Source organism: Podarcis erhardii (assembly GCF_964252035.2).
Source record: "Podarcis erhardii genome assembly, chromosome: 16".
Lineage (NCBI taxonomy): Eukaryota > Metazoa > Chordata > Lepidosauria > Squamata > Lacertidae > Podarcis > Podarcis erhardii.
The window spans coordinates 34,128,478-34,155,477 of record NC_138514.1 but is presented as its reverse complement, the minus strand read 5'-3'; the positions used below and the strand labels follow the sequence as shown (position 1 = coordinate 34,155,477).

The 27,000-nt window shown below is 44.1% G+C and overlaps 1 protein-coding gene and 1 long non-coding RNA gene across 5 annotated transcripts in view; one reads left to right on the top strand and one right to left on the bottom strand.

The window, feature by feature from the left end:
* BCAS3 (BCAS3 microtubule associated cell migration factor) overlaps positions 1 to 27,000 on the bottom strand; it is a 460,752-nt gene that overhangs the window by 260,636 nt on the left and 173,116 nt on the right. For 3 of the 4 annotated variants that reach the window (XM_081844097.1, XM_081844099.1, XM_081844096.1), the window contains exons 16-17: positions 13,214 to 13,364; positions 522 to 566 (exon numbers count right to left, since the gene is read on the bottom strand). In XM_081844097.1, coding sequence (XP_081700223.1) covers positions 522 to 566; positions 13,214 to 13,364 — 196 coding nt within the window. The remainder of the gene's footprint in view (positions 1 to 521; positions 567 to 13,213; positions 13,365 to 27,000) is intronic. The other variant, XM_081844098.1, reaches the window with a different exon arrangement.
* LOC309331813 lies at positions 7,408 to 14,416 on the top strand. Its single transcript, XR_014151984.1, has 4 exons — positions 7,408 to 7,424; positions 7,572 to 7,599; positions 7,702 to 7,961; positions 13,982 to 14,416. It is a non-coding gene; the product is annotated as an uncharacterized lncRNA (long non-coding RNA).

Sequence of the window (27,000 nt, the reverse complement as noted above, 5' to 3'; positions counted from 1 at the left end):
CCCCACTTAAAAAATCATAATCCCATATATTCAGCACCAGGTGGTTGCTATTTTAACTTGCAACCATGTCCCCAGTGTAGTGTCACTGGGGCATTGTGGGAAGTGTAAATGGTTGGTCAGCACTGATCACTGAGGTGCCAGTGGTATCCCTGGATGAGCCCACCCAAGGGGAGGGATTGGCATAAGAAGAGACCTTCCCAGAGCATACTATGTCTGGAGTCCCCTCATGATTGGAGCTGGCACCAGGTGCCGTGGGGGAAACGAACAACACAGTAACAAGACATTCTGTTTGCCAATACTGGGAGGGGAAAGGGAAATTCGACTGGGGGCAGCTGTTAACAGCAGCAACTCACGTTGGGCATCACATTTAGTTCTGCCCCTTAATCACATATCACTTTCATGTATGGAATAATAAGCTCATGCAGGAGGAGGAAGAGGAGGAGGAGAAAAGCAATGTATGGCACTTTCCAGTGAGTACAGCAAATTAATTAGAAGGCATGCTGGGATTGAACTGAACTCACCACGGAGCTTTTATGGAAAAACATCCTGCTCCAAACAGGTAGGGTCTTCGTGGAAAGGGGGAGAAATGCACAGAAATTAGATGGCAGAGGTCATCGTCAACAAGCAACACTCAAAATCATGCCATTTCAAAAAGAAAGAAAGAAAGGTTTTCTAATGGTCACCCGTTTTCTAAATGAAAAATATAATTCCCACCCGAAAGAGGGGGCTGAAAACCCCAATGCAAGAAACATGGGGATGTTACTGAAAATAGCAGCCCCATGCTGAGATCTCCCCTTCCTGCTCCGTAACGTGTAGTCCTGACATCACCAGGGACTAGTCCTCACGGAAGCAGTAAACCAGTGTGTTCTGGACTGTACCACGTCAGATTGCAGGTGGGTGAACGCATGACTAAATGCTCTTCCATATAAGACGGACCTTGTCTGATCCAGCAAATCATTTTGTATTTTTAATGCTAATCTCGAGGACCATGCAAGAGCTGTCCCTTCATCTTCTAGGCCATAGGTAGGCAACCTGCAGCTCTTCACATGTTCCTGGGCTCCAGCTCCCATCACCCTGGCCACTGGCCATGCTGGGCGAGGCTGATGGAAGCTAAGAGTGCTGCAATATTGGGAGGATCACAGCTTCCCAATCTTGGTCCTATCGGAAGGGAGAGCTTCACATATTCACATGCTCAGAATCCAAGGTGTGCATGCACATCAGTTTTCCATCAACATCTATGGAAAGCCAACAGAAACATAAAGGGGGCATGTATACACTGCAGAGGTATGCACACAAGGTGCACATGCAAAATGTTTCCCTCTGCAACACTGACTAATTGCAAGAACCAGACTGGATGTCTGGAAGGGACATGGTTTAGTAGAGCACATGCTTTGCACGTAGAAGATGCTATGTTCAATCCCTGACATCTCCAGGTTTGGCTGGGAATGTCACCTGTCTGAAATCCTGGAGAGTCTCTGTCACTCAGCGTAGGCAACAGTGAGCTGCTTGGACCAAGGTTTTGACTTGGTATAAGGCAGGTTCACATATTCCTAAAACTTGTGCTAGCAGCAGGGCCAGTTCATCCACTAGGAAAAGGGAAATTTGTGTCTCCGCTTATGTGGGTCCTGACAGGGGTTAGGAATGTGGCTAAATATCAACAGAAACAATTCTGGAGTTTAATAAAACAAAACAAAATACAGTGGTACCTTGGGTTAAGAACTTAATTCGTTCTGGAGGTCCGTTCTTAACCTGAAACTGTTCTTAGCCTGAGGTACCACTTTAGCTAATGGGGCCTCCCGCTGCTGATGTGCAATTTCTGTTCTCATCCTGAAGCAAAGTTCTTAACCTGAGGTACTATTTCTGGGTTAGCAGAGTCTGTAACCTGAAGCATCTGTAACCCGAGGTACCACTGTACAAAGTATTGAAGGCAACGAAACCTCAGGGATCAAATGAAAAACAAAATATGGAAAGCTGTAAATGAGAGAAGTTGTGACTTAGTAGTACCACGGTTTTGTGGCCGAAACAAGCTAACCCCTATGCATGTGCATCAAAGATGCTTGGGCAAGGTATAACTTTCAAGAACATGGGGTTGAAATCCACTTTGTTCATTATAGAATTTACACAGGAGTAGACCTACAACATGCTTCTAATGCATTGTCACCCACATAGTAGTGAACAATATCCCCATATCTGAGACACCTGCCATTTATGATTTTCATGCAGTAAACAAAAAAGAATCTGCTACCAAATCATCTACTGGTTTTTGCATTCAGGTGCACAGCGCCGAACCCACAAGTGACCAGGACACACCATAAAGTTGTCACTAGAACGTCACTAAAAGGGCAGGGCAGGGGTGGAATTGGGTGTTTGCAGGCTTTTTCAATGGGTTTCTGTTTTCACGCAATTTCACGCAAGCACGCAAAGACCTGGGATGCCACCCCGGCGTGAATGAGGGGTTGCCTGTATTTAGAAATAACTATAATTTAAACAGAAAACTAATACATCTCACTGTATTTGGTGACAACTTACAAAAACACACAACAACAGCCATTAAGGACATTTGGCAACTTTAATGTATGTAACACAGGCTCTGGAACTTTTTATCCCTTGAAGTCATGATGTGCCTTGTACATTGCAATGGTTCTTTCATTGTATTTCCCCTCTTTTTCTGTATTTTAATATTTATTTATTTATTTATTGTGTGTGTGTGTGTGTGTGGAGAGAGAGGGGGAGGGAGAGAGAGAGAGAGAGAGAGAGAGAGAGAGAGAGAGAGAGAGATATGGTGGACAGGTGTTAACTGATGATAGGGGCACCTTCAAGACTTCTGCTCTCAGGGCCGGCCCTTCCGTTAGGCAGAGTGAGGAAGTTTCGATGGGCAACTTCAAGGACAGCCCCCGCCCATCACTTCTTTATCAAGTGGACAGCCCTTGATAAAGCTTTCCATTACAGGACTGCCTAGGATAGCCTTTGAAATGAAGGGCTGTCTCTTTAAAGCAGGACACATGGACAACCCATTAAATGTGGAGTGAAGCACAACACTGTTGAGTGGAAAATCAAGATACAGGAGCTCTGTGATTCTTTTCTCTTTCAAAAAAGAGCTTCTTGCCCGACATCTGCAAAGGTGTGGGAATGGGCTGATTTATGTCGTCCCCCCCCCCCCATTTCATGTTTCAGAGGCAGAAGAAAAGTCAGAGGGAAACCAAATGTTTGCAAAAGCTTGACCGGAATATGGCCAGAAAGAGTCCCGCTATCAAAACTGATGTCTGGGATCACCCGTCTGACAAGGATCTGAGCATGTTTTCTGAGCAGCTTCCAACGCAGAATGGCTCTGTGTGCATTAATAAAAAAGGACAATGTACAAAATTTACAAGAGAAACCATCCTCGAATCGACAGCACCAGATGGCTGAGTTGGGTGACAAGAACACAGCAATGTCAAGCCAAAGAAACCATCGGGCCTGTCCGACAGCTACTAGGTTCACTGCATGCGCAAAACAGATGATTGCTATTTTCACCCCAGGAGAATCCCTTGGGTTTTCTAAAAAATGGATTTATGTAAACGTTTTTTGAAACTGTAAAGACAATAAAACAAAACAAAATATATGGGTTAAAGAATACTGCTACTACAACCACTAATAATAATAATAATAATAACAATAACAATAATAATGGTAGCAGCCTTTAGCTCAGCCTTCCCCAATCTGGTGCCCTCTGGATGTTTTAGACTCCAAATTTCTTTGACCGTCAGCAATGCTGGTTGAGACTGATGGGAGTCCAAAACCTCTGCTGAGGACCAGGTTGGGGAAGGCTACTTTAGTTGATGAGCAGGTTAGATCAATTGATTAAAAAACAAAAGCAGCGCCTTCATTTTAGTTGGAACCCTTCTCTCTCACTTCTGCTGTTGTTCATCGTTTGGGTTACAAGCTGTGAAAATTAGGACCCGTAACGTGGTAGAAGCATCCATTATGATTTGCTGCTGATTAATCTATGGGTAGCACAGCACATTCCCTCCCATTAAATATTAGACAGGCACTATCTCTGGACTTTTGGAATCTGCTGAAGACCTTTCTCTTCCAACAAGCCTGCATCTAAATTGAATTTTTTAAAATAAGTTTTATGGTTTGTGTGTTCAATGCCCTTGGGCTCCTTTGGGAGGAAGGGTGGTATATACCTATATTACCAACATCACCATCACCATCATCATCATAATCAATATCAATATCAACAACAGCTGTGGTTTGTTATTTAACCCTACAGAACTGGGTATATTTGCTTTTAAAATCATCTCTCTACAACGCATCACAGAATCACAGGATTGTAGAGCTGGGAGGGTTACCTCTGTCCCCTTCAATGTAGGAATCACAGCTAGAGACAAGTGGCCAGCCAACCTTCACTGAAGGAGAGTCCACCACATCCCAAGATAGTCTGTTCTTTGACTAAGAACATGCAGCTGCCATGAAGCTATTGTCCCCTCCTTAGTAATTTTCTCCTTGGAAGAGGCACCACACGGCTCCATTCCTCAGAATCACATCAAGGATAAGGGGTTGCTGGAAAGCATTTTGTCAAGTGATTATGCTCCCCAACTATTTTTTCGTATCCACCCCTCAGTTCACTGTTTTACATTCTGGGGGTTAAGGAAAGTGAATTGGGTATTTCTAAATTTGATATCATACCACTACCCAACCAGAGCCCCAGGAATAAACTACGGTACAAATCTGAACCCACAGATCTAACCCACTCTTCCAAAACATTATGACTTGCAAATTTAATTTCCATAAATGTGTTGCCTTCTGGTTTTGTTTTGTGTGTTTGAAATCTAGGGATTTAATTCAAATTTTTGTCGTCCTTTAAGAGTTTGGTTTTGGTTTTCTTTTGTTATTTCCTATTCAGCTGGTATTGCTCCTCTTACCAAAAGGGGGGGGAGGGGGAAGGGAGAGGAAAAAAGAAGTCTGAACCACTAATAGGTCCTGGAAAGGATTAAAGTCTCCAGAGTTCAAAAGAGATCAAACGGATATCAGTGATTTTATGAACAAATCGTACACGAGATGGGAAACGTTAAAAGATGATAACATCTCAGCCAGATCCCACATCAAAAAAATGTGTTATCTACATTCTTCTTCCCGAACTGCAAAAACAAACGCAACTGACTGAGCTCCACCATGCTGAAGGGAGTTTCTTGCTAGCTAAACTTTTGCTAAACTGGGCAAAGGTTAGATCTATAAAGCTGTGCATCTATTCACTTCCCAGGGATGGGATCCAAAAATTCTGAGCTCTGGAGGGGCATCAGGCTTGGGTTGTTTCTTGACCACCTCATCTCCCATCTTCATCTGGCAGGCAGACCACTTTTATAAACAGAAGGGGCTTTCAAAGGATGGTAAGTGGGCCATTTTTTTTAAAAAAAGCCCACTATTTAATAGTATTACCTAAATTAGGGTGGCTCAACTTTTCATACCAAGAAAGCTGCAATAGTGCTTTGGCACAGAAGCTACAGGCCACACTCTGTTTTGTCACGTGGTGGGGGAAAGCAAGACCAAAATTTGAGCCTCCCCCCCCCCCGACCTCACGCTGCCTTCCCAAAGTTAGCTAAGCAGGGTGCAGGGCTTGGGGAAGGAAGCATGGAGCTCTGGCAGGGTCCTAGAGCCCTCCCACCTCCTTCCCAAAGCTGGGAAAGTGCGAAGTAGGCTTTGGGAGGGAGGTGGGAGGACTCTAGGACCCTGTTGGAGCCTCAAGCCCCAAAGCCTAGCACCTCACTTACCTGGCTTTGGGAAGGCAGTGTGAGGGCTGGGGAGGTGTCAAATGTTGCTGAGGGCTGCCCTAAAGGTCTTGAGGGCCGTATGGAAGTGAGAGAAGGCATTGAAAAGTGATATGGAAAGTCTGGGTCTCCTATGTCCCCCCTAATGTGCAGGTCTATTGTGGAGTATTGTGGTGCACGCACAATGACTCAGATTTGACTGAGGCACTGGCTGACCCCTCCACATGCAGGCAGAGGGAATCATGCACACAGAACTGTATCCAACATGATTCATACTCAAGGCTAGATCCACTGCAATCAATGGACATAGCTAATATAGGTCAATAATATAGGTCCTCCCCAAAACAAGCTACTTTGTTGATGGAGAGGCCACTTACTGTATGCATTGCCAAAAAACAAAAGAGGGCATAGATTTACATAAAAATTGCACATGCTAATTCATATCCCTAGATGTCCGTTTAGAAAGAATGATTGAAATTTAAAGAGATTACGCAGCTCCTCTCACCATAGAAGGGAAGGCGCAGGCTTCTCCTAGTTACAATGTCCTTATCTTTAAAATGGACTTAAACTATACAGTCATACCTCGTGTTGCGTTTGCTTCAAGTTGAGCATTTTTAGGTTGCGTCCCGCGGCGACTCGGAAGTACTGGAAAGGGTTACTTCCAGGTTTCGCCACTTGCGCATGTGCAGATGCTCAAAATGACGTCACGCACATCCGCAGAAGCGGTCAAAATCACGACCTGTGCACGCTGCTTTCTGCTCAGGTTGCGAATGGGGCTCCAGAACGGATCCCGTTCACAACCAGACGTACCACTGTACAGCCCATGCCACCCTTAAGATAGTTAAGAGTCCTCTGTAAAATAGGACACTAAGCCACCACGCTACCTGATCTATGAGGTTATAGGGAAGAAAATCATTGTGAACTATTTCAAAAATAGAGGATGTTGGTGTGTGTGTGTGTGTGTGTGTGTGTGTGTGTAATATATCAAATAACCTTGGGTAAAAATGATTGCCATTCCAGAATTACCTGGTATTGGCCCAGAATCGCTTTTTTAAAATCTAGCACTGCCTGGGTAGCCTAGTGACAGATCTGAGACTTTGAAGACGAATTGAAGGGAGAGGAAAATGCCAATCTTCTTCCCCCTCCCTCATTGCACAGGAGACAGTTGCAAAATCCGGTGGGTTCCAGGCACTTCTCCTCCTGACTAAAGCACAATCGCCAAGGTTAGGCAGCTGCTGCCAGAACGAGAGAGAGGGAGAGAAAGGGGGAGGGCCTTGTTCCCTCGGAGCGGCGCTTAAAGGTGTTGCCCACGTAGGTGTAAATACATCTGTCTTCTGCCATTTGTGGTAATACACTCGCCCTACACTTCTCAGAGCCAGGCAGATGGTCCCTGCCCTGTCTTCCTATTACAGCCTTGCGTCGCTCCATGCTCCGAGAAATAGGAGGGCAGATGTTAAATATGTTAAACACACGCTTTGCCCCCTGGAGGTTTAAGTTAAGGCTGCTGTCTCAATTTGGCCATTTTAGGCCTTGCCAAGCTTCAGGGAACATCGGCGTTCCGCTTCATTCTCTCCTCCACAAAAGGGGCTTCCCGTCCACCCCCCCTCCCCAACACTTGCATTCAGATGGTGGGCCCAATCCACTAGGAACATCTCTGCAAACCTCCAGCCTTGCGTAAGCAACTGCAGAGCCCCCCTATTTCTATCCAACAGTGTGTGTGTGTGTGTCCCCGCTAAGTTTTGGATGCACAAGAAATGGAATTGGTTTGGAATCTGAATGGGCTTTAAATTATTTCTGTCTGTGGCTGTTCTTCGGTTTCAGTTTCCTGCTGTTTTGCCAGGAGAGGACGGTGAGCCAACTTTTTTTCTTCTTTTTTTGGAGGGGGAGAGTTTCATAATTGTTTGTAAATGTTAAATATATCTATCTATCTATCTAACTAATCTATCTATAGCACGTGTTCTAGCCAAGAATAAGCAATTTTAAGTCCTATTGATTTCAACGGGACACAGGAGCACAGGAAGTTGCCTTATACTGAGTTGCTTTATCCAGCTCTACACTGACTGGCAGTGGCTCTGCAGAATTACAGACAGAGGACAATCTCAGCCCTGCCTGAAGATGCCATTGGGGATTGAACCTGGAACCTTCCGCATGCAAAGCAGACACTCTACCACTGAGCTACGGTCCTCCTTTAAACACAGACAGAAGCACAAGGTGAGTTAAGTAACAACCATATGTAGCTGCCATATTCTGAGTCAGACCCTTGGGCGCATCCAGCTCAATACTGTCTACACTGACAGGCAGCAGCTCTCCAGGGTTTTAGGCAGGAGACATCCCCAGCCCCACCAGGGAATGAACTTGATGCCTTCTGCATTCAAAGCAGATTCCCTTCCATGGAGCAGTTGATGTAGATCTGTGTAAGGCGCTCCTGGGACTGGGGCAATCCCTTTCTTCTAATTTATAAGCATAATTTCAGTATGCTGTACTTATTTACTCATATAACAGCCCTAGAAAGGTGCTGAACTGGGAGGCAGTGATACTCCCAGGGCCATTTAGTGAGCTTCCTGGACTAAAAGATGTGAACCTGGGTCCCCCGTCCAACAGTCTGTGTGCTGCTTTCACACTCTGCCCTTGCCTTCTGGAGTCCACAGAGGCCCTTTGAGTTCCTTCTACTCTATTACACAGGAAGCTGCCACAGAGTGACACAAAGCAATTTACATTAAAACCAATTAAAAACATCCATTTTTTTTCTCTATTCTAAAACCACAGACAAAACAGACCAGGACTTACTGATCCGACTCCAATAAAATAGACCACAATGCTACAACTTCCAATTAAGGGCCAAAATCCCAGGCCAAAAAGAGAGAAAAGATAGTCGGTGCCAGGAGTGCCTCCTTGGGGACAGCATTCCACAAGGTGGGGGCCACCGCTGAAAAGCCATGCTTTTGTGTTGCCCCCTTCCAGACCTCTCATGGGGGTACATAAAGAAGTCAAACACATCTAGCTCAGTATTGCCTGTACAGTCATACCTCATGTTATGTTTGCTTCATGTTACTTTTTTCAGGTTGCGTCCTACGGCGACCCAGAAGTACCGGAGAGGGTTACTTCTGGGTTTCGCTGCTCGCACATGTGCAGTAGCGCTAAATCGCGCTTTGCGCATGAGCAGAAGCGCCAAATCACGCCGCGCACCTGCGCAGATACGGCACTTCAGGTTGCGGGCTTTTCATGTTGTGAATGGGCCTCCAGAACGGATCCCGTTCACAACCAGAGGTACCACTGTACTGTATGAAAGCAGCTCCCCAGGATTTAAAAAAAAGGGGTTTTCCCAGCCCTACTTGGAGGTGCCAGCACCGAGTTACAGCCTCTCCACTCTTCTGAATTGTATTTGCTCTATCCCTCCGTCAAAATGAATATGCAACCTTCACTCACTTGAGACACAAGGCAAAAAAAACCCTGCAGGGCTTTGATACATACACGGATACATAATTTTATCTGTACGCTGCCTTTCCACAGTTCAAACCATGCTTGGGGCGGCTTACAACATGAAAAAATACATAACTACAACAAAAGTAGCCATAAACATTAAAAAAAATACACAACCAAACTGAACCATTTCCACATAAATCACAAGATCTAAAATGAAAAAAACCAACAGCAACAACCCCTGCCCCAAACAACACCCCAGCTGAATTTTTCAGTAGAGCCAAAAATAAAATGTAGCTGGAGTCAGCCAGGGCCCTGCCTTTCCAGGCCAGGTAGAAAAAGGCCTGCAAGGCAAGGAGCAGGTCCTCCAGGAGTCACAACCAAGACATATACCCAAAGCTCGACATTCAGAGGGGCTCCCTTTTATAGGCAAAGGAACGTTCATGTGTGTATCAGAGTCTCCATGCTCACAGAGGACCTGCTGGATCAGCGCCTGCTTTGATGTACCATCAGAGGATAAGAGGAGGCTCAAAAACCATCCCGGATGTTTCTTTTAGTCTCAGGGATGTTGAAGGATAGCAATTCAAGCATTGGAAATGCTGAAAGATCTTCAAAAGATTATGGAGTAAGCCGCTCAGTATTTAACTTGCCTATCTCAAACGGCAAGAGGGCTAAATCAACCATGATCAAATGTAAGAGTTGCAGCCTGGAGAAACAAGAGGACATTTCAGCCCCGCAGCATCAGGAGCAAACACCAGACATTGTGAGACATGCAGAGAGGAAAGCCGCCCCCAATTCCCCCCTTGCCTTTCCCCCCTTGGAGAAGCTACTAAAGGGAAGGAATGGCAGAGTAATGCAGCCCGGACAAAATCCTCTCTAGAACCCTACCCAAGGATCCGTATCCATGCACAGGTTAAAGGAAATGGGTTATCTAAAATGGGGCTAACCAACAAGGTAGTTGGACTGCAATTCCCATCATCCATGACCACTGACTGGGGCTGATGGGAGTTGGAGTCCAACAGCAACTGAATGGCACTACATGGGTTTTCCTTGCTCCAGTAGGACAGGAGACGTGCTCTGGAGTAAGAAAATGATTACTGGGTGTCCTCTGGCTTAACTCAGCCACTTCACTTTTTTTATGGGTTTCTTACACTGGTTTGGTCTACACATTCAGTAGTGCAAGTCTGAAAGAGGCAAGTTGCCCATTCTGGATGGGGTTGCACTCCTTCTGACGGAAAAGGTGTACACCTTGAGAGTTGTTGTTGTTGTTACCTCACCCATCTGACTGGGTTCCCTCAGCCACTCTGGGCGGCTTCCAACAAATTATAAACCCACAGCAAAACCTCGAACATTAAAAACTTCCCTATAGCAGGCTGCCTTCAGATGTCTTCTAAAAGTCGGATAGCTGTTTATTTCCTTGACATCTGACAGGGATGGGGTGCGCATTCCATGGGGCGCCACTGCCAAGAAGGCCCTCTTCCTGGTTTCCTGTAACTTCATTTCTCACAGTGAGGGAACCACCAGAAGGCTGAATGCTGGGGGTGGAGACGCTCCTTCAGTTAGACAGGGCCAAGGCCGTTTAGGGCTTTAAATGTCAGCACCAACACTCTGAATTGTGCTTGGAAACATACCGGCAGCTGCATTCTAGATTAGTTGTCGTTTCTGACTCATCTTCAAAGGTAGCCCCATGCAGAGCGCATTGCAGTAGTCCAAACGGGAGATAACCAGAGCATGCACCACTCTGGCGGGACATGTCTGTCTCTAGGAGCCCAAGTGTCCCCTGTGGCTAGGAGTCCCTTTTACCAGGTCTGTCTGGTTCACCAGCTATGTCTGTTCCTGGACAGGGATAGCCTGACCACTGAAGTCAATGCATTAGTAACCCTAAGCCTGGATTCCTGCAACACGCTCTATGCAGGGCTGCCCTTGGGCCTGCTTTGGGCCTGCAGAATGCAGCAGGCAAATTGTTGATAGGGGCACATGGCTGGCAAGGTGTGGCACCATTATTAAAACCTCTGCACTGGCTGTTCATCTGCTAGCAAGCCAGGTTCAAGTTCCTTGTATTGATTTACAATGCCTTGAATGAGTTAGGTTCAAGGTATCTTAGGGACTGCTTGAACCCTTGTATCCCAGCCCCATCACCAGGTGAGCAGCTGGTCATTCCCCAAGTTGGAGAGGCTCATCTGACAGTGACACAAAAATGAGCTTTTAATGTCAGTCGACCCGTCCTGTGAAATGTTCTACCAACAGAGATTCAGCAGGCACTTTCTGTTTTAACCTTTAAATGTCTGCTGAAAACTTTTCTATGCTACTAAGCTAACACAGGCAATTAAGAAAAAAACAACTTTCTGTAACAGTTGATGTTCTCTGACCTTAAAATTTTATGCGGTTTTTACTCTGTGTGTGTGTGAGTATAGGCTGTAAACCACTTATGTTTTTAAAACGAATAGCGGCATACAAATGTTTTTATAAATAAGTGGTAGAGTGAAATAGTTTTTTGGGTTTTTGTTTGTTACATTTCTTTCCCACCTTCCTCCAAGGAGCTCAAGGTGGTGTACTAGGTCCTTGTTCGAAACTCTAACCACTATACCACACTGGCTATCTAATGTACCACTTCCATACGTGCAGGGTGACATTTTTTATTGCTTTCCATCCTATGTAATATTTTTTTTAAAAACACACCCTATCACGTGAAGGACAAAACTACTATCCCTAACTGATCCCCAGCTGTTCTAGTGTTCTTCCTGCAGATTTTTAGGAATTTTTTTTTTTTTAATGTGGCACCCTCACATTTGATGTACAGTGAGCCAGTCCATTCTATTAGCACAGCACTAACTTAGGTCCATCAAGTTCAATGGGACTCCCTTTCAGTAAATCTTAGTTGGATGCTGCCCACCAAAATGAATTGAAATGACTAACATAGCTCCATTAACTTCAATGAGTCTACCCTGAGTAGTATTTAGCTTGATATGGCTCAATGAGTCTCCTCTGCATAGGACTAACTTTGGACATCACCCAAGAACACTATTATTGAGATTGAAAAGTTTAAGATGGAAGAGTGCTTGAAAATGTATCAGATCAGATAAAACCTTCCCTAATCTGGTGCCCTCCAGATGGGTTTGGACTACAACTCCCATCAGTCCAAACCCATCTGGAGAGCACCAAGGTGAGGAAGGCCAGAGTAGATTGATAAAACAAATACTCCTGCTTCTCTGCGGGTGGAGAGAGATGCAAACTCTTAAGGAGGGCAAATGTTTGACAGTATTTTGTTCTGCCATCAAAACACATGCATATGTTCCCTGCTCGGTTCTCCCTCCCTCCCTCTCTCTTTCTTCCTAAGGTAAGCTCTATAAAAGCTCAATATTTCTGCTCGCTTTCACTGTGTTTGGCTGAGTACATTGACTTTGAGCCTGCAGTTGCAGGAACTTTACTCTGAACGTCTCCCAAACTTCTTTTTCAACTATAACATATATCACATTATGAACCGGGAGGCCAGGGGGTGAAAATAATAAAAATAAACTAAAATGAAATAGAGTAAGATGAGAATAATATTTTTTAAAAACAAAACAAAAAACAAAACCAAGACAGCGCTGTTGATAGCTTAGCAGGGGCCGGGAAATCCTCTGTTTAAGTTACTAATTACCTCTGATGTCAAGCAGAAAGCAAATCCCTCAGATGATTTGGAGAAAATGAGCCATCGAAGTACAAAATAAGAAAAAAGAAACGTGTTTGGAAATTTTGGACAAATATTTACAGACCCGGTTTGAGATGCCCTGGAGTTGCTCCCTTATTCTACATGCGGCACAAACCAGAGTGAATGTGCAGGGCAATCCTATGCACATTTACTCAGAATCAAGTCCTACTGTGACCAAGGGGACTTACTTGCAAGAAACTGTGCACAGGACTGCAACCTTTAAATACAGAACAGAGGTGTGTGTTGCTGCTAGGAACAACTCCCCCCCCCCCCCAAGAAAAATACTATATGCATAGAAAAAAAATTTTTTTTAATGCATTAAATAATTGCTATTTTAAAGCGCTTTACTTACCCTGTACGTTTGGTGATGGTTCCTAAAGTCATGGGCTGCTTGATTTGAGCAAGAGGAACTACCACAGTCAGGCTGGGAAGTGGAGAAAGGCGAGGGTTTCCAGGGTTATTGTTGGTGAAATTGTTGTAAGTGTCTTGACTATTCAATTTACCTTAACAGGAGAGAGAGAGAGAAATAATTGGAGGTGGTGAGGGAAGCAGCATTATTAATTTATTTTAAACATTTCAATCGCACCTTTCCAAGATTCAGCATTTTTATTATTAAGTTTACCGTTAACCCCCCCCCCCCCGAGCGATGGATGAATTGGTCAAAGTAGGTTTCTCTCCATTTCTCATTTTTTCCAATCTTAAATTCAGTGTGCTGGATTTCTGTAACGGTTTGTGATTTATTTATTTACCAAAAGCCCTCACACGAAAATTTGTCAGCTTTTGTAGTACACATTTCCACTTTGAGGTTTGTTGATTTTTTTTAAAACAATCAAGCGGTATATAAAACTTTATGAAATAAATGAATTTCTCCTAAGCTACACATTTCCGTATGAGATTTTGGCAAACAGTTTTGCAAGCAGTTCTCCCCCCCAAATAGCATGAATTTTCGTACACCATTATTCGATTGGGAAGCTGCGCTGCAAGTGCAAATTTCAAAGCGTAGCTGTTTTAAGCTTGAGTATTCTTTTGAGAAGTGCGTATTAGGTAGATGCACAAGAACTGAATTTATTCCCCAGCCCTATTCTCTGCCCGGCTAATCTCCGCATCTATATGTTTTCAGATCAACAGCTCTCCTTGTGGGGATTAAGGCAGATGTACCACCCAGGAAGCAAAAATAGAATTAACACCAACATGAAGAAAATATGGTGACATTTTTTTTAAAAAAGTCCATCCGTCCCCCCCCCCACACAGCAAAGTCAAGGTGTACATGTGTATATGCTGGCCCCAATCCAGCACGAGAGATTCATGTGTAGGAGAAGCTTTCCTCTCGCATAGCTAATGCAGATACTTGCCCAGGCCAAACTGAACATGGTGGATTTGTCTTTTATTTATTTTAAATACGTATGTTCCACCTTTCAACTGCAGGAAGCCTTGAGGTGGCTGACAGAAACATCACTGTAGATGCAATTAAGCCATAAGACCTGTTAACAAACCCACTGGAGTAATGCAGAGAAAATACTATTAAAAGCTAAAGGGTAGGGGAGCCGTGTATTTGGTTGTTGTTGGGAGAGAGCCCAACAGAGGGGTAAAGGGCTGATTAGAGTGATAAGGCACCATGAACAAAAAGGCCCTGTCTTTGCCTCAGAAAGAGTGAGGATCCTTCTGAGAATGTGGGGGGGGGCACACACATCCTTATTTCTGTATTATTATATTTATAGGCACAGCCTCCCTTTCCTCCAAGGAATACATGGTTCTTCCCCCTCTCCGTTATTATCCTCACAACGTCCCAGGGAGCCAACTATGGCTGAGAGATAGTGACTACCCAGTGAGCTACGTGGAAAGGTGGAGATTTGAACCCTGGTTTCCCAGGGTTGTACCTAAGGCTTATTACACCCCTGGCCCTTTAATTCTCTGCCAGTAAAGCCAATGACTCTCAAAGATCTTGGGTGTTGAAGGCTCCCTAGTTCACTGCAGCGAGTTGGACAACACTGTCTGTAGCTGTTACCTGAAGAGTTTGGAGTAGGAAAGACTTTCTTTAGTATGGGAATTAGATAAAGAGAGATAGATGCCTCTTCCACCCCAAAGGTTCCTGCATTAGGTGTTTTTGTTTTTTTAATACAATCTTTTCTGTAATTTGGGATCTATTCCTAGCAGTGGTTGCAGGGATGTTCACTGGAGGCACTGCCATCCGTAAGCCTCGGTGTTTCTGGGTGCCATAGAGAGCCATTGCCATAAAAACAGAAGGGACTCTGCATGGCTGCGACCTACAAGCTCAGTGTATGCATTTCAGAGCTGAACTCCAAGGAAGTTTAACTCAGAAACATAAAACCCACAGAGCACATTTACTTTCACCCAAAAGCCAAGGGCATAGAGGACTGCAGCTTTTTTCCTTTTCTTTAGGCATTAGCAGTGTCCGTCCAAACAAAAGCGTGAGGCACTGGGGCATCAGTGTGCCTACATATGCTGTAACCAACAACAAAAAGTCTTCCAATAATTGTTTATTAGGTACAAAGGGAAAGAGGGGAGAGAGCAAAAAGTAACTGAGCACCAGGCTGTGCTGAATTAATCATCCCATTTAAATACATAGGATTCCAGCATGCTTAACAAGAAATGTACCAACTTCTGCCTGTTTCTGTTTCACAAGCTTTTTTCTCATAATTCTATTCCATTCCGTTTCTGCAGTTATCTTCATTTTTAAAAATAAGCAATTGTGAATTTGCCTCTCAATATACATATATAAATGTGCTGAATTTTAATGCATTTGAATCATCAAGAGATTGTGTGGAAACTTTGAGAGAAATGTGAAATCTGGCGAACAGCCACATGCTTGAGTAAATCAAAATGCTAAATCACGGATGATTTGTTTATTTTAGAATTTTGCAAACTCCACCTCCCCCCCTGAAAATAAAGGTGTACACTCATCTTGTTTGCAATAATTATTTACACCCTCCCCTACTGCTTAACTTGGAAACAAAAATGTAATAACATAAAGCTGTATACTGATCTTGTGTAGAACTGTAGTTTTTTCCACATACATTGGAAACAAAACAGTGCTAAAATAATGTACATTTAAAAGGCTCCCGGGGACCCTATCCAACTAAGTAATACTCAGAGTAGACCTGCTGAAATTAATGCATATAGATTTCAATACATATATTTTGAGTATGACTAACATTGAGTTTAATAAACAAATGTTTGAAACTGAATTTCTGAATTGCAAATTCATTGATTAAAAGGAAAGAACAGGATCAAATGAAAAAAAGTAGAAAACTGAGGAAGATTCCCCCAACACCCACCCACAATCAAGTTCTTTTTGAAAGCAGTAACAAGAAGAAGGATTTGAGCAATCACAGAGCAGATATTAAGGAACTCTATCCTGTGAATCTAACTGGAACAAAAAGAGAGAGAGAAGAATTTGCTGTTATGAAACAAAAACTTCAAATTAAATATCAAAACAAACTCCTCTTTTAAAGACTCGTAATCTTTCATAATACAGGGCAAAGGTGTTTTTTTAAAAAAAAAGAGAAAAGGGCTGGGACAGTAACAAGCGTTTCTCAATTAAACCGACGGCAATGTAATCAATATGAGCAGTTTTGATACCAAGAAGAACATGAAGTCAGTTGCTATTTTGCACTCATCTGAGACTCCTGGCCTTCTTAGGTACTGTACTTTTGTTGGGAGGGAAATGCAAAATTATACTAAAAAAAACCTCTTGCGTGTATGTTTAATCTGTAGATTAGCTCCTGATGACTTTGCCTTTCCTCCTCCTCTGCTTGGTTCGAAGCCGGCAAAAGGTCTCCACCCTCTTTAATGTGCTGTATGTAATTGCGTCAAAGCCTTCCTCCTCCTCCTCCTCCTCCTCCTCCTCCTCTTCTTCTTCTTCTTCTTCTTCTTCTTCTTCTTCTTCTTCCCTATTTCCTTCTCCAACCCATATCTCTAGCTCGCCCCCTATATATCTCACAGTGTGCCCCCATCGCACTTGACCGACCTCTGATTCACCCTTTGCATCAAGGCCTCATCGCTCTACAATCCTATCCATGATTTTATTATTAACTTAAGTGCATTTGCTCCCTCTTGCTCCTTCTTATCTTTCCTCTTTGATTTCATATTATTGTCCTCCTCAATTGCTCCCTTCCTTGGCTTCATTCTTCCTTTTCAAACCACGGATTTCCACTTCTCCGTATCAATTGCCTGCTTTTTCCCGGGTTGCGCCTTGCGTTCTGAATGCTTTGCTAGCCGAGATCTGAGCCGCTCACTTCCTCCTATTCAGACGCTTGAAACTCATTTGTGTCAATAAAAAGTATTACCAACCATTACTTTTGGGTTCATTCTAAACAGACGGGCACAATTGTCCGCATAGTCTGTTTTCAGGAGAACTGAATGTTCTAATATAATCATTTCCTCCCACCATTTTACGTTTCTCCTTTTCTCTTTTCTATGTTTTCTCTTTGGAAAATTTAGGCTGTAGTCCTATCTATCTATCACCCGGCTGTAAGCCACATTGAACTCAATGGGACCTACTTCTGAGTCAACATGCATAGCATTGCACTGTCAGACAGTCAGTTTTGGAACAAAGTGTGGTTTCTTTTACATCTCTTTAAAGAGCCTCACTGTGGTATAATGATTTTGATGTTGATGATAATGATAATGATAATGTTATTCCTACCAATAATAAAAATGTTATTCCTACATCTATCTATCCGTTGTTATTTCATACTTATTTATAAATGTCTAGCAGACTCTGGAGGAAGGTCAGAGATCATTATTTAGCAAATTAAGGTTGCCTACATCGACTGGTCTTCCTTCTTAGAATGTTGTGATCCCCGCAATGCTGCTTCCTTTGGGACTGATGTGCTGCACTGCACTGCACATAGTGTGCAGAATTATTAGCTGCTACTCCCAATCTCCACACACAGAAAGAAGTAAAAGGGAAACTTTGCAGCAATGTGCCTCAAAGCAGATGTTCCTTTGGGGGCTGCCCTGAGGATTTGCTTTTGCATGTCGGCAAATTTTGAATATGCATCTGTCACTCAGTTGAGGACTTAACCACAATGTTCCCCATATGCAGATATTAGAGCTAACATTGGTTGTCTCCTGCACAACACAGCAACGTATTGGTCTCTAGTGATAAGGTTATATTGTTTGTGGTCTGACTGTGTTCCTAAACCTGTGTTGAAATATTGCCCTGACCACCATCCTCTAACATTATATTAGAAGTAGAGACCATCTAATAACGTGAGCATGTATTGTGGGCTCAGGCTAAAGCAAACAAATTAAATACAACTGGATCCAGCCAAAATTAAGCACTTTGAACCCAAGGATGGATTAATCTGTCAGATTCTGTTTCTCTTATTAATTTATTAAATTTGTTGTTATTATTATTTTTTATAAATTTGTATACCGCCTTATAGATCTCAGGGTGCTTCACTATATCTTGCCCAAGGCAGTCCCAAGCAACTTACAGCCATTAGTTTCGCATTTGTCCAACCTTAAATTCAGTTCTCCCCATTTCCACACCATTTGTGATTATTATTTTTAAACCCTCTTGAAAATTTGTCAGTGTTTTCATGCAAACTTCTGCTAGCGAACAAATTTTTGCATGCAGTCCTGACCAATATACACATTTTTGAAAGCAATTTCCCCAGACGTAATGCATGTTTGTATGAAACTTTCACCAACATATGCATTTTTATACATGCCATTCACAGGAGAACTGCATTGTAAAATTCAGAGAAGTGCAAATGTTGAAGGACAGCTGTGTTTCAGTTCACATATTGCTTCGGAAAGTGAAAATTAGGTAATTCCTCATTAAAATTAAACGAGATCAAATTTATCCTCCATCCCTAATTAATATATCCTGCTGATTTCAATGGGAGGATTAAAAGATACTTAAATCTCTTGAATGGAAACCAATGGCGCTTAATAAATTAATTTTGGCTCGATCAAACACATAATCTATACTGTATTGGAGGGAGGTTCAAGTTCTTTGCCAATAGAAATAAAAAACCAGAATTCAGCTGGCATTGGTGGAAAGATAGGAGTAACTTTATGCAATTTTACTGCCCAACCCTATGCATGCTGACTCAGAAGCAAGTCCCAATGAGACTCACTCCCAAATCAGTATAACCTCACATTGCAACCTGAAGTCCTCCAACACTATGATTTTGTATTATGAAGTCCGAGTGCTCTTTTTAAGAAGAACATTGCTTTTGAAAACAGATTATCAACTAAAGTACAGTTGTCTCTCACTTCTAAGGCTACTACTACTACTATTAATATTGTACTGAGCACCTAAATCATTAGCCACCGTACAATAGGTTTAAAGAAAATCTAATCCGCAAGGCATCCTAGGAAGAGTAAGTTGTGCGCCTAACTTTGACATCATTTTCCTCAATTGTGTATCACTCTTCAGTCAATAATCTTTCACCCTCTCATTCTTTTTCTTTTCGGGGGGGGGGGATGACACAGAATAAATGCCACATTTCATGGCCAGATGAGGGGGGGTGCGCAAGGGAAAGCAGAAGAAAGCAGGGGCCTCGCCTGTTTACAAGAGCCTGAAAAGCACTCAAACATAGAAAAGCTTCCCTGAATTAAAAGGTTTAGATCATTAACTTGTTTTTCTGCGTCCGGCCAATACTGTGAAATGGTGGCTTTTCTCTTGAGGAGGAGGGGGAGGAAAGGAGAGGAGGGAGGGAGGGGGGATACTTAAAAGGGAGCTATGTTTGAATTAGGTTCCTAAACAGCAGCTTGCGCTTTGGAGAGATATTATCCAAGTCCCACGGCAGAAGCGTCCAAAACTCAGAGCTGAAATGCAACTGCCCCCCCTTTTTTCCAAGGAAGAATAACAAGGCGGGAGAAAAGGGTTCCTCACAGGAAGCCGTCTGAGAAGCTATAATGGTGCTTCAGATGGATTGAAGATAGGAAAAGGAAGGCAAAGGAGGGGGGTTCTTAGTGAAGGCCTCATCTTCCTAAAGACACTCAAGGCTTCCTTTACCCCCTCTCTCTTTTTCGGTCATTTAATACGGCCCATAACCATTACCTTGGATTTCCTCCCCCTGCCCCCACTTTTAATGTTGGTTTTCCTATTTAACGCCCCAAGATTCCAGAATTGCAGCTCATGACAAACTGGGAAAAGTTTTGCTATGAGAGGTCTGAGAATGAATTTTAAAAAAGAGTTGGGGGGGGGGACGACAAAATGAAACAGCATTCTTTTGGGCTGTTGTGAATTTCTAATCCGGTGAATGACAAAAGGAGTTTGAACCGATGCTTATTTAATTTCATGCATTGTTTGAAAAAGGAAATAAACTAAAAAAAAAAATATTATTATTATTAGCTTTATTTATGAATTACTTCCCATGAGGCATCCTGAAGCGAATTACAATACAATAAAAACATACACAGAACTTTTAAAAAAAAAGGTTTGTGTGTATATATTTTAGAATAGCACTCAAGCTATTATATTCATCCCCCTACTATACTACCCTGAAATCATAGAACAGATTTTTAATTAGCTCCTTTTTCATTCTTGGTTCATAAAGAATATGTCTGCATGTTGTGGTTTAATTAGTGACATTTTGTCAAGAGAAGGTCTGCTACCCTTTGCAATGAAGGGTCAATTCCACTATCTGTAAAGTTGCTGTATCTAAAAGAAGGCAAGATACAGATACCTGGAATGGTTTCCTGATGGCACTTAAACAAAATAAAATACATTACAATAAAATAGAATGAATTTCAAAGATCCAACTGCAAAGGTAGCTTAACATGCCTTGTCCGTGAAACATACACTTCAATTGTTATGTTTCTGTGGATGCAGTGAATGGTTTAAATGATCGAGATAATTATATTTTGTACAGTATACATCAAATGATGGTCTTGGATATGCTCGATGGCTCAAACACATACATTATCTATCTATTTCACCTCCTGGCCCCGAATACAAACAGAAAAAGAAAAAGACTCTGAGCAACTACAAATAGGAACGTTCTGAAAATATGCTTCTGCCCATCTCCTCCTCCCTTTATCCCCCTTTGCAAATGCACCCAGTTTGCTCAAACTCAAATGCCATATATCTGTCGAGGTCCAGCAACCTGCTACAGGAATAATTTGCAGGGATGCATCTCAAATTAAAACACAGCTCCATCTACGTGTTGGTTTATCTATTTGTGAGCTGGCATTCTGGAGAGCAAAAGCTTCCACTGTGTATTGCCCTCCTCTTCTTGCAGGAGATAACAAAAAGGGACCTTTCCGCAGTATAATTTGCACATGGATAACAGCTCCAAAGAGCTGGACTAGGTGTGCAAATGGGGCGGCTGCACATTACGACAGCAGCAATGTCCACGCAAGGGGTGAGGAGGCCCTTCCTTCCGCAGGTGCCTTATCAGAGGTGAGCTATGTAATGATAAGAGAAAGGGCCTTTGGGGGCATCAATGCCCTGTTTATGTAACACTCTGCCTTTAGAGCCTGGCCAAGCAACCATGTCACAATCCTTTATCTCAGCCAATGATTTTTTAGTATTTTAAAATTGTGTGTCGATGTAGCGTGGCAAAGTGGTTTTGAGTGCTGGACTAGGATCAGGGAGACCCAAGTTCAATGCCCCATTCAAGCATGAGGCTCATTGGGGTTGATCTTGTGCCAGTCACTGTCTCATTTCCTAACCTACCTTTTGTGGGGATAAAACGGGGAGGGAGAGAAGCCTGATAGTCAGATAGATAAACAGAAAGAACTGTAAGCTGTTTTTATATGCAATGACGGCAGCAAGAATATTATTGGCACAAAAATGGAATCAAGGAGAATTACCGACGAAAGAAGACTGGAAGATGAAATTGATGGACTATGCAGAATTAGATAAGCTAACAGAAAGAATTCGAAACCAGAGGGACCAGAGATTCACAGAAGATTGGTGTAAATTTACGAACTATTTGAAAAGTAATTGTGATGACCAGATTACATTTGTAGGTTTGCAAGAAGTTTTGTGAGGTGAATAATTTGAATTATTGCATAATTGGATAAAAAGGGAGACATTAGTTAAGATAATTAAAGGCAATATGAATGCAGAAGAAATGATAAAAATGGGGGATCATCAGAGGTGTTGATGGAAGTCCAAAAAGATTGTATAAGATGTGAAATATGGTGGTATGTATGACAATTAATATGTTGAAAAATGAATAAAAATTATATATATATAAAAGATAGTCAGATAGATAGATAAATGACTAATAGATAAATAGATACACAGATGGACAGACAGACATTTTCTGTTGCCGGATGTTGAAAAGCAACCAATACGTGAATAATATGTGAATAAAACAAAACAAATAAATTAAAACTAGGGAATTAATCAGTTCCAAACAATAATTATAAAACAATAATTATAAAAAATTAAAATTCCTAAAATTCAGAGATCCCCTTTGAAGCACTGACTGGACTAAGGAACTGAGTACTACAAGATCAGGAACTACTTAGGGAATAATACGATGAGTGAAATCCAATGGTGTCCATCTGCCAAAAGAACACATGTTGTTGGCCGACAGGATTCTCCCTCCTCCCTGCACCCCCACCCCCCCCCCAGCTGGCATGCTCCAAAACCTGCTCCAGAAGGTTTAGGGAACCTGCTGGTACCTACCTCTTGTACACTGATGGCTGTGTTAGCAACAAGGATCCACACTAACTTCTGAACTTTGGAAATCGAGGGGATGGTCGTATTTATTTGTTTTAAATGCAACTTGCCCAAATCCATATAGTTAATCAATTAGTCTAACTAGTTAATTGCCTTAACAGCTGCAACCCTCATGTGGATATATTATATACATATTATAGGCATGCAATAAGAACAGTGCATAAAACAGCCAAGCGGCACTTCATCCAACAAGACAAGGATGCAATAAATCACAGAAATTTAAAAGGAAAGGCCAGGTTGCCAATGTGTCATACCTCCCAACTGTTTCTGGTAAACACATCCACACCTTTTGTGTCTCTCTTTTGTCCTTGGGTGAGATATGTGGAGATACATTTAAAAACATGTGCCAAGAGTGCAGTGCTTGCATGTGCTAGCCTTTTTCTTTTCCATTAGTGTTGCCTCCCTCCCTCACATGCCTAAAACTGCAATTGCCTGTTATTGCTGTTGTATAAGAAGCACAACGAGATCTTCTGTGACATTAAGTATTTTTCAGGACTTTGTGTATGAGTGTGTGTTTTCCTCCCAAATGGGAATCCCACCATGCTCAAAACTTCCAGAGGGGCAAGTTACGTTTGTCTGTTGAAGCAGAACAGAAGAGTTGTGGGGAACTTTAAAGACAAGACAATTTATTACAGCAGAAGTGTTTGTGGATGAGAGCAGGGGCGAAGCAAGGTGGGTGTGGTCTGCCCTGGGTGCCACCTCCGAGGGGGGTGACAAAATGCTGTGCGGCAGTCAACATCTGTGAGAGACGCTGTGAGGCTTCCCGCTGTCAAAACAGTCCACCTGCCGGCTCTCCCTCAGCTGTAGGGCGGCAGGCAGCCTCCTCGTTGTAAGGCTCCCTCCAAAAAAGCTCAACAACTGTGGCTCCCTCCCCCCAAAAAAATTGAAATAAAGTCAAACCTGGCAAAAAAAAAACCCAACAATGTTGGCAGGGGGTGACAATAAATTTTCTGCACTGGGTACCACTTGCTTTGCCACTGGACTAGAGTCCACTTCATCAAGTGTACGTACAAAGAGCTAAAGTAGAATGAATTGGGAAGTTTGTCTCTATTGGTTTGGGCACGAATAGAAGCCAGAGCTTTTTGTCCCGCTGCAGGGGTGAATTTATCTGTGTTCTCACCAGCTGCTGCTGCTGTGTAAAATTGCTGTCCTTCTCTTGGTATATATTAAAGCCTTAACTGAACTGTCACAAGCTGTAGTGTTTGGTTTTCATTGCCATTTTGCCCAATGGCAAAATTTTGCCCAATGGCATTTTGCCCACTTCTGTCTCACACACGTAACTCCCCCCCAAGTACACACGCCCACTGCAAATAACATTTCATGCATCTGGCTAAAGCGTACAACATCACACATATGTTGGTCTTTAAGGTGCTTCAAGACTCGTCGTTGCTATGTTCAGTTCACTAACACAGCCTGCTTCAGGATACCACCCAGGACAGGTAAACATTGCAGGATAAATGAACACATCATGAAACTGGTAGCACAGATCCTTCCATGGCATGTTGTGGCTCAGTTGGCAGAGTGCATGCTTTGTGTGCAAAGGATTCCATGTTCAGTCCCCAGCATCTCCTGGTATGGCTGGGAAGGACTCCAGTTTGAGACCACAGAAGCATCACTTCCAGGCTGAAGAGACAACACTGAACAAGATGTTGCACTGAGACTCAGTGCAAGGCAGCTTTCAGTATGCCTGAGTGTTGGCAGGTGGAGCAATGGCACTGATTTGAGTGAAACATTGGGAGGGGATACAGGACACATACAGTGATAAAAAAGTTGTGTCCCACTGAAGTCAACAGGGCTTGCTTCCTATCAACTGTGTTTAAGGGTTGCAGCCTAACAGCACCACCCTACGCATACCGGCTCAAAAGGAAGTCCTACTGAGATCCATGAGGCTTAGTCTTAAGTAAGTGGGCAGAACACAGCCGTTGTAAACCTTTCTCTCAGTCAAGTTTGGGGAGGATCTGAACAAAAATAAAAGTAGAAAAAGGGAAAGGTAATTAGGGAGAAACTGGGAATCTTTCATTCCTACAAATGCAAGTCCAAGTCTTCACTCCAGTCTGCCAAGGAAAGTTGTTTCGCTCTCACCAACTCCCGCTGCCCGTCTGGAACCACAATTGGCCAAACCGACTCGCCTACGCGATGCAAGCTGAACGTCACGGTGCTCATTGAAGGAGCTCCATGTGACATGGAGATCGACACCGGGTCTGCCCTGTCCATCGTGTCTTGGAGCACCATCAAAAGACTGGTACCCAGAGTGTCCAAAAGGCAACTCGACTCTCACCGCGTACACCTGAGAGACTACCAGGGAAACGACATTCCCGTGGTAGGCGCTGGCCGGTTCCAGATCGCCTTCAAGGATTTTTCGGGCCTGCTCCGGTTGGTGGTGGTCGAAGGTCAGCGGCCAAGCCTCCTAGGGCTAGACTGGTTTGATGCCCTCGGCCTGGAAGTCACCGGCATCAACTGCATCTCTAACGCAGAGACTGAGGGTCTGGTCAAAGACTTTGCCGAGGTTTTTGACGGCACCTTGGGGCAATATACAGGTACGCCCATCTCCTTTAGCCTTGATCCACAAGTTGCCCCCATCAAGCTAAAGCCACGCCAGGTTCCCTTTGCTCTCAAGGCTAAGGTGGACGAACAACTGGACAAACTGATCGCCCAAGAAGTTTTGGAGCCGGTTGACCACGCCAAGTGGGAAACCCCCATCATCACGCCTGTCAAGCCAGACGGGTCGGTGAGAATCTGCGCTGACTACAAGTGCACGATTAACAAGGCACTTCCGCAGCACGCTTATCCGGTTCCTGTTGTCCAACACCTGCTGCATTCCCTGGGTGAGGGTAAGGTCTTCGCTAAGCTGGACCTTGCCCAAGCCTATCAACAACTGCCCGTCGATGATGCCACTGCTGAAGCCCAGACGATCGTCACCCATCGAGGGGCATTCCGTTGCCGCCGGTTGCAGTTCGGGGTGAGTGTGGCTCCTGGCATCTTCCAAAGCCTTATGGAGCGTCTCCTGCAAGGGCTTCCGGGCGTGGTACCATATTTTGATGACGTCTTGGTGTCCGCAGACTCACACCAGCAGCTGTTCGAGCACCTCCGTGCTGTGCTGACCAGGTTCCAAGAGGCCGGGCTCAAGGTAAAGAGGGAGAAGTGCCAGATCGCTGTTCCACAGGTAGAGTTCCTGGGCTATCTTATCGACGCCTCCGGCCTTCACCCGACCACATCCAAGATCCGCGCTATCCAGCAGGCCCCCATCCCAAAGAACAAGACGGAGTTGCAGGCGTTCCTGGGGCTGCTGAACTTTTATAACATGTTCCTGCCCCACAAAGCCACAGTGGCTGAGCCTCTTCACCGACTCCTTAGCACAAAGACGCCTTGGGCCTGGGGTCATCGGGAGACGGCGGCCTTCAACGCGGTCAAGGCTCTCCTTTCATCGGACCGTGTGCTGGTACAGTACAGTGAATCCAGGCCGCTGGTCCTTGCCTGCGACGCCTCACCTTTTGGCATCGGCGCTGTCCTTAGTCACCGTTTTCCAGATGGAAGAGAAGCACCGCTCACCTACTTTTCCAGGACGCTATCTCCGATGGAACGGAATTACAGCCAGCTCGACAAGGAGGCACTGGCACTTGTGGCTGGAGTGAAGAGGTTCCATGAATACCTCTATGGCAGGACTTTTGACCTCATCACTGACCACAAGCCACTCCTGGGCCTCCTCGCCAGTGATCGTCCAACTCCACCGGTCCTCTCGCCACGCATGCTGCGATGGACTGTTTTCCTGGCGGCCTACCACTACCGGCTTGTCCATCGCCCGGGGAAATCTATGGGCCATGCCGACGCCCTCAGCCGTTGCCCTCTTCCAGCATTTGTGGAAGACCCGGCTCCAGCTTCATCGCTCCTCCTGATTGAGGATCTTCCGGCAGCGCCTGTATCGGCTGCCACTGTGGCCTCCGCGTCTGCCCAGGATCACACCATCAGCCGGGTGCTCAACTGGGTGTGGAGCCAAACCAAGCTGCTTCAGAGGGTCTGCCAGACTTACCACAGACTCAGACCACTCCACTTGCGGAGGCTCCACCCACAGCAGCGGATCCAGGGGATTTGGTTTCAACGCCACCTAGGGTCGCACCACAGCCTCAGCAAGAACTGTGTGGCCCTCCGGACTTGGCTACCAGTCCCTGGCGGTCTGGCAGAGTTTCCAAGCGCCCAACTTATTTAAAGGACTATGTTGTTGGACATGTATCACTGTTGGTCTAAGTATGGGAAATGTAACCGACATGCTTTTGTGCCTAATTGAACCATTACGCGTAGTGCTGTATATAAGGAAACCATTACGATTGTAACTAACGCCTTATCTCGGTGGGGAGGGGTGTTATGTAGTGAAGTTTCACCCTGGGCCAGCAGGGGGATACTGTAGATAGTTTTCACTCAGGTCTGTAGATAGTTTTCACTCAGGTCCACGTCAGTTATTTTAGGCG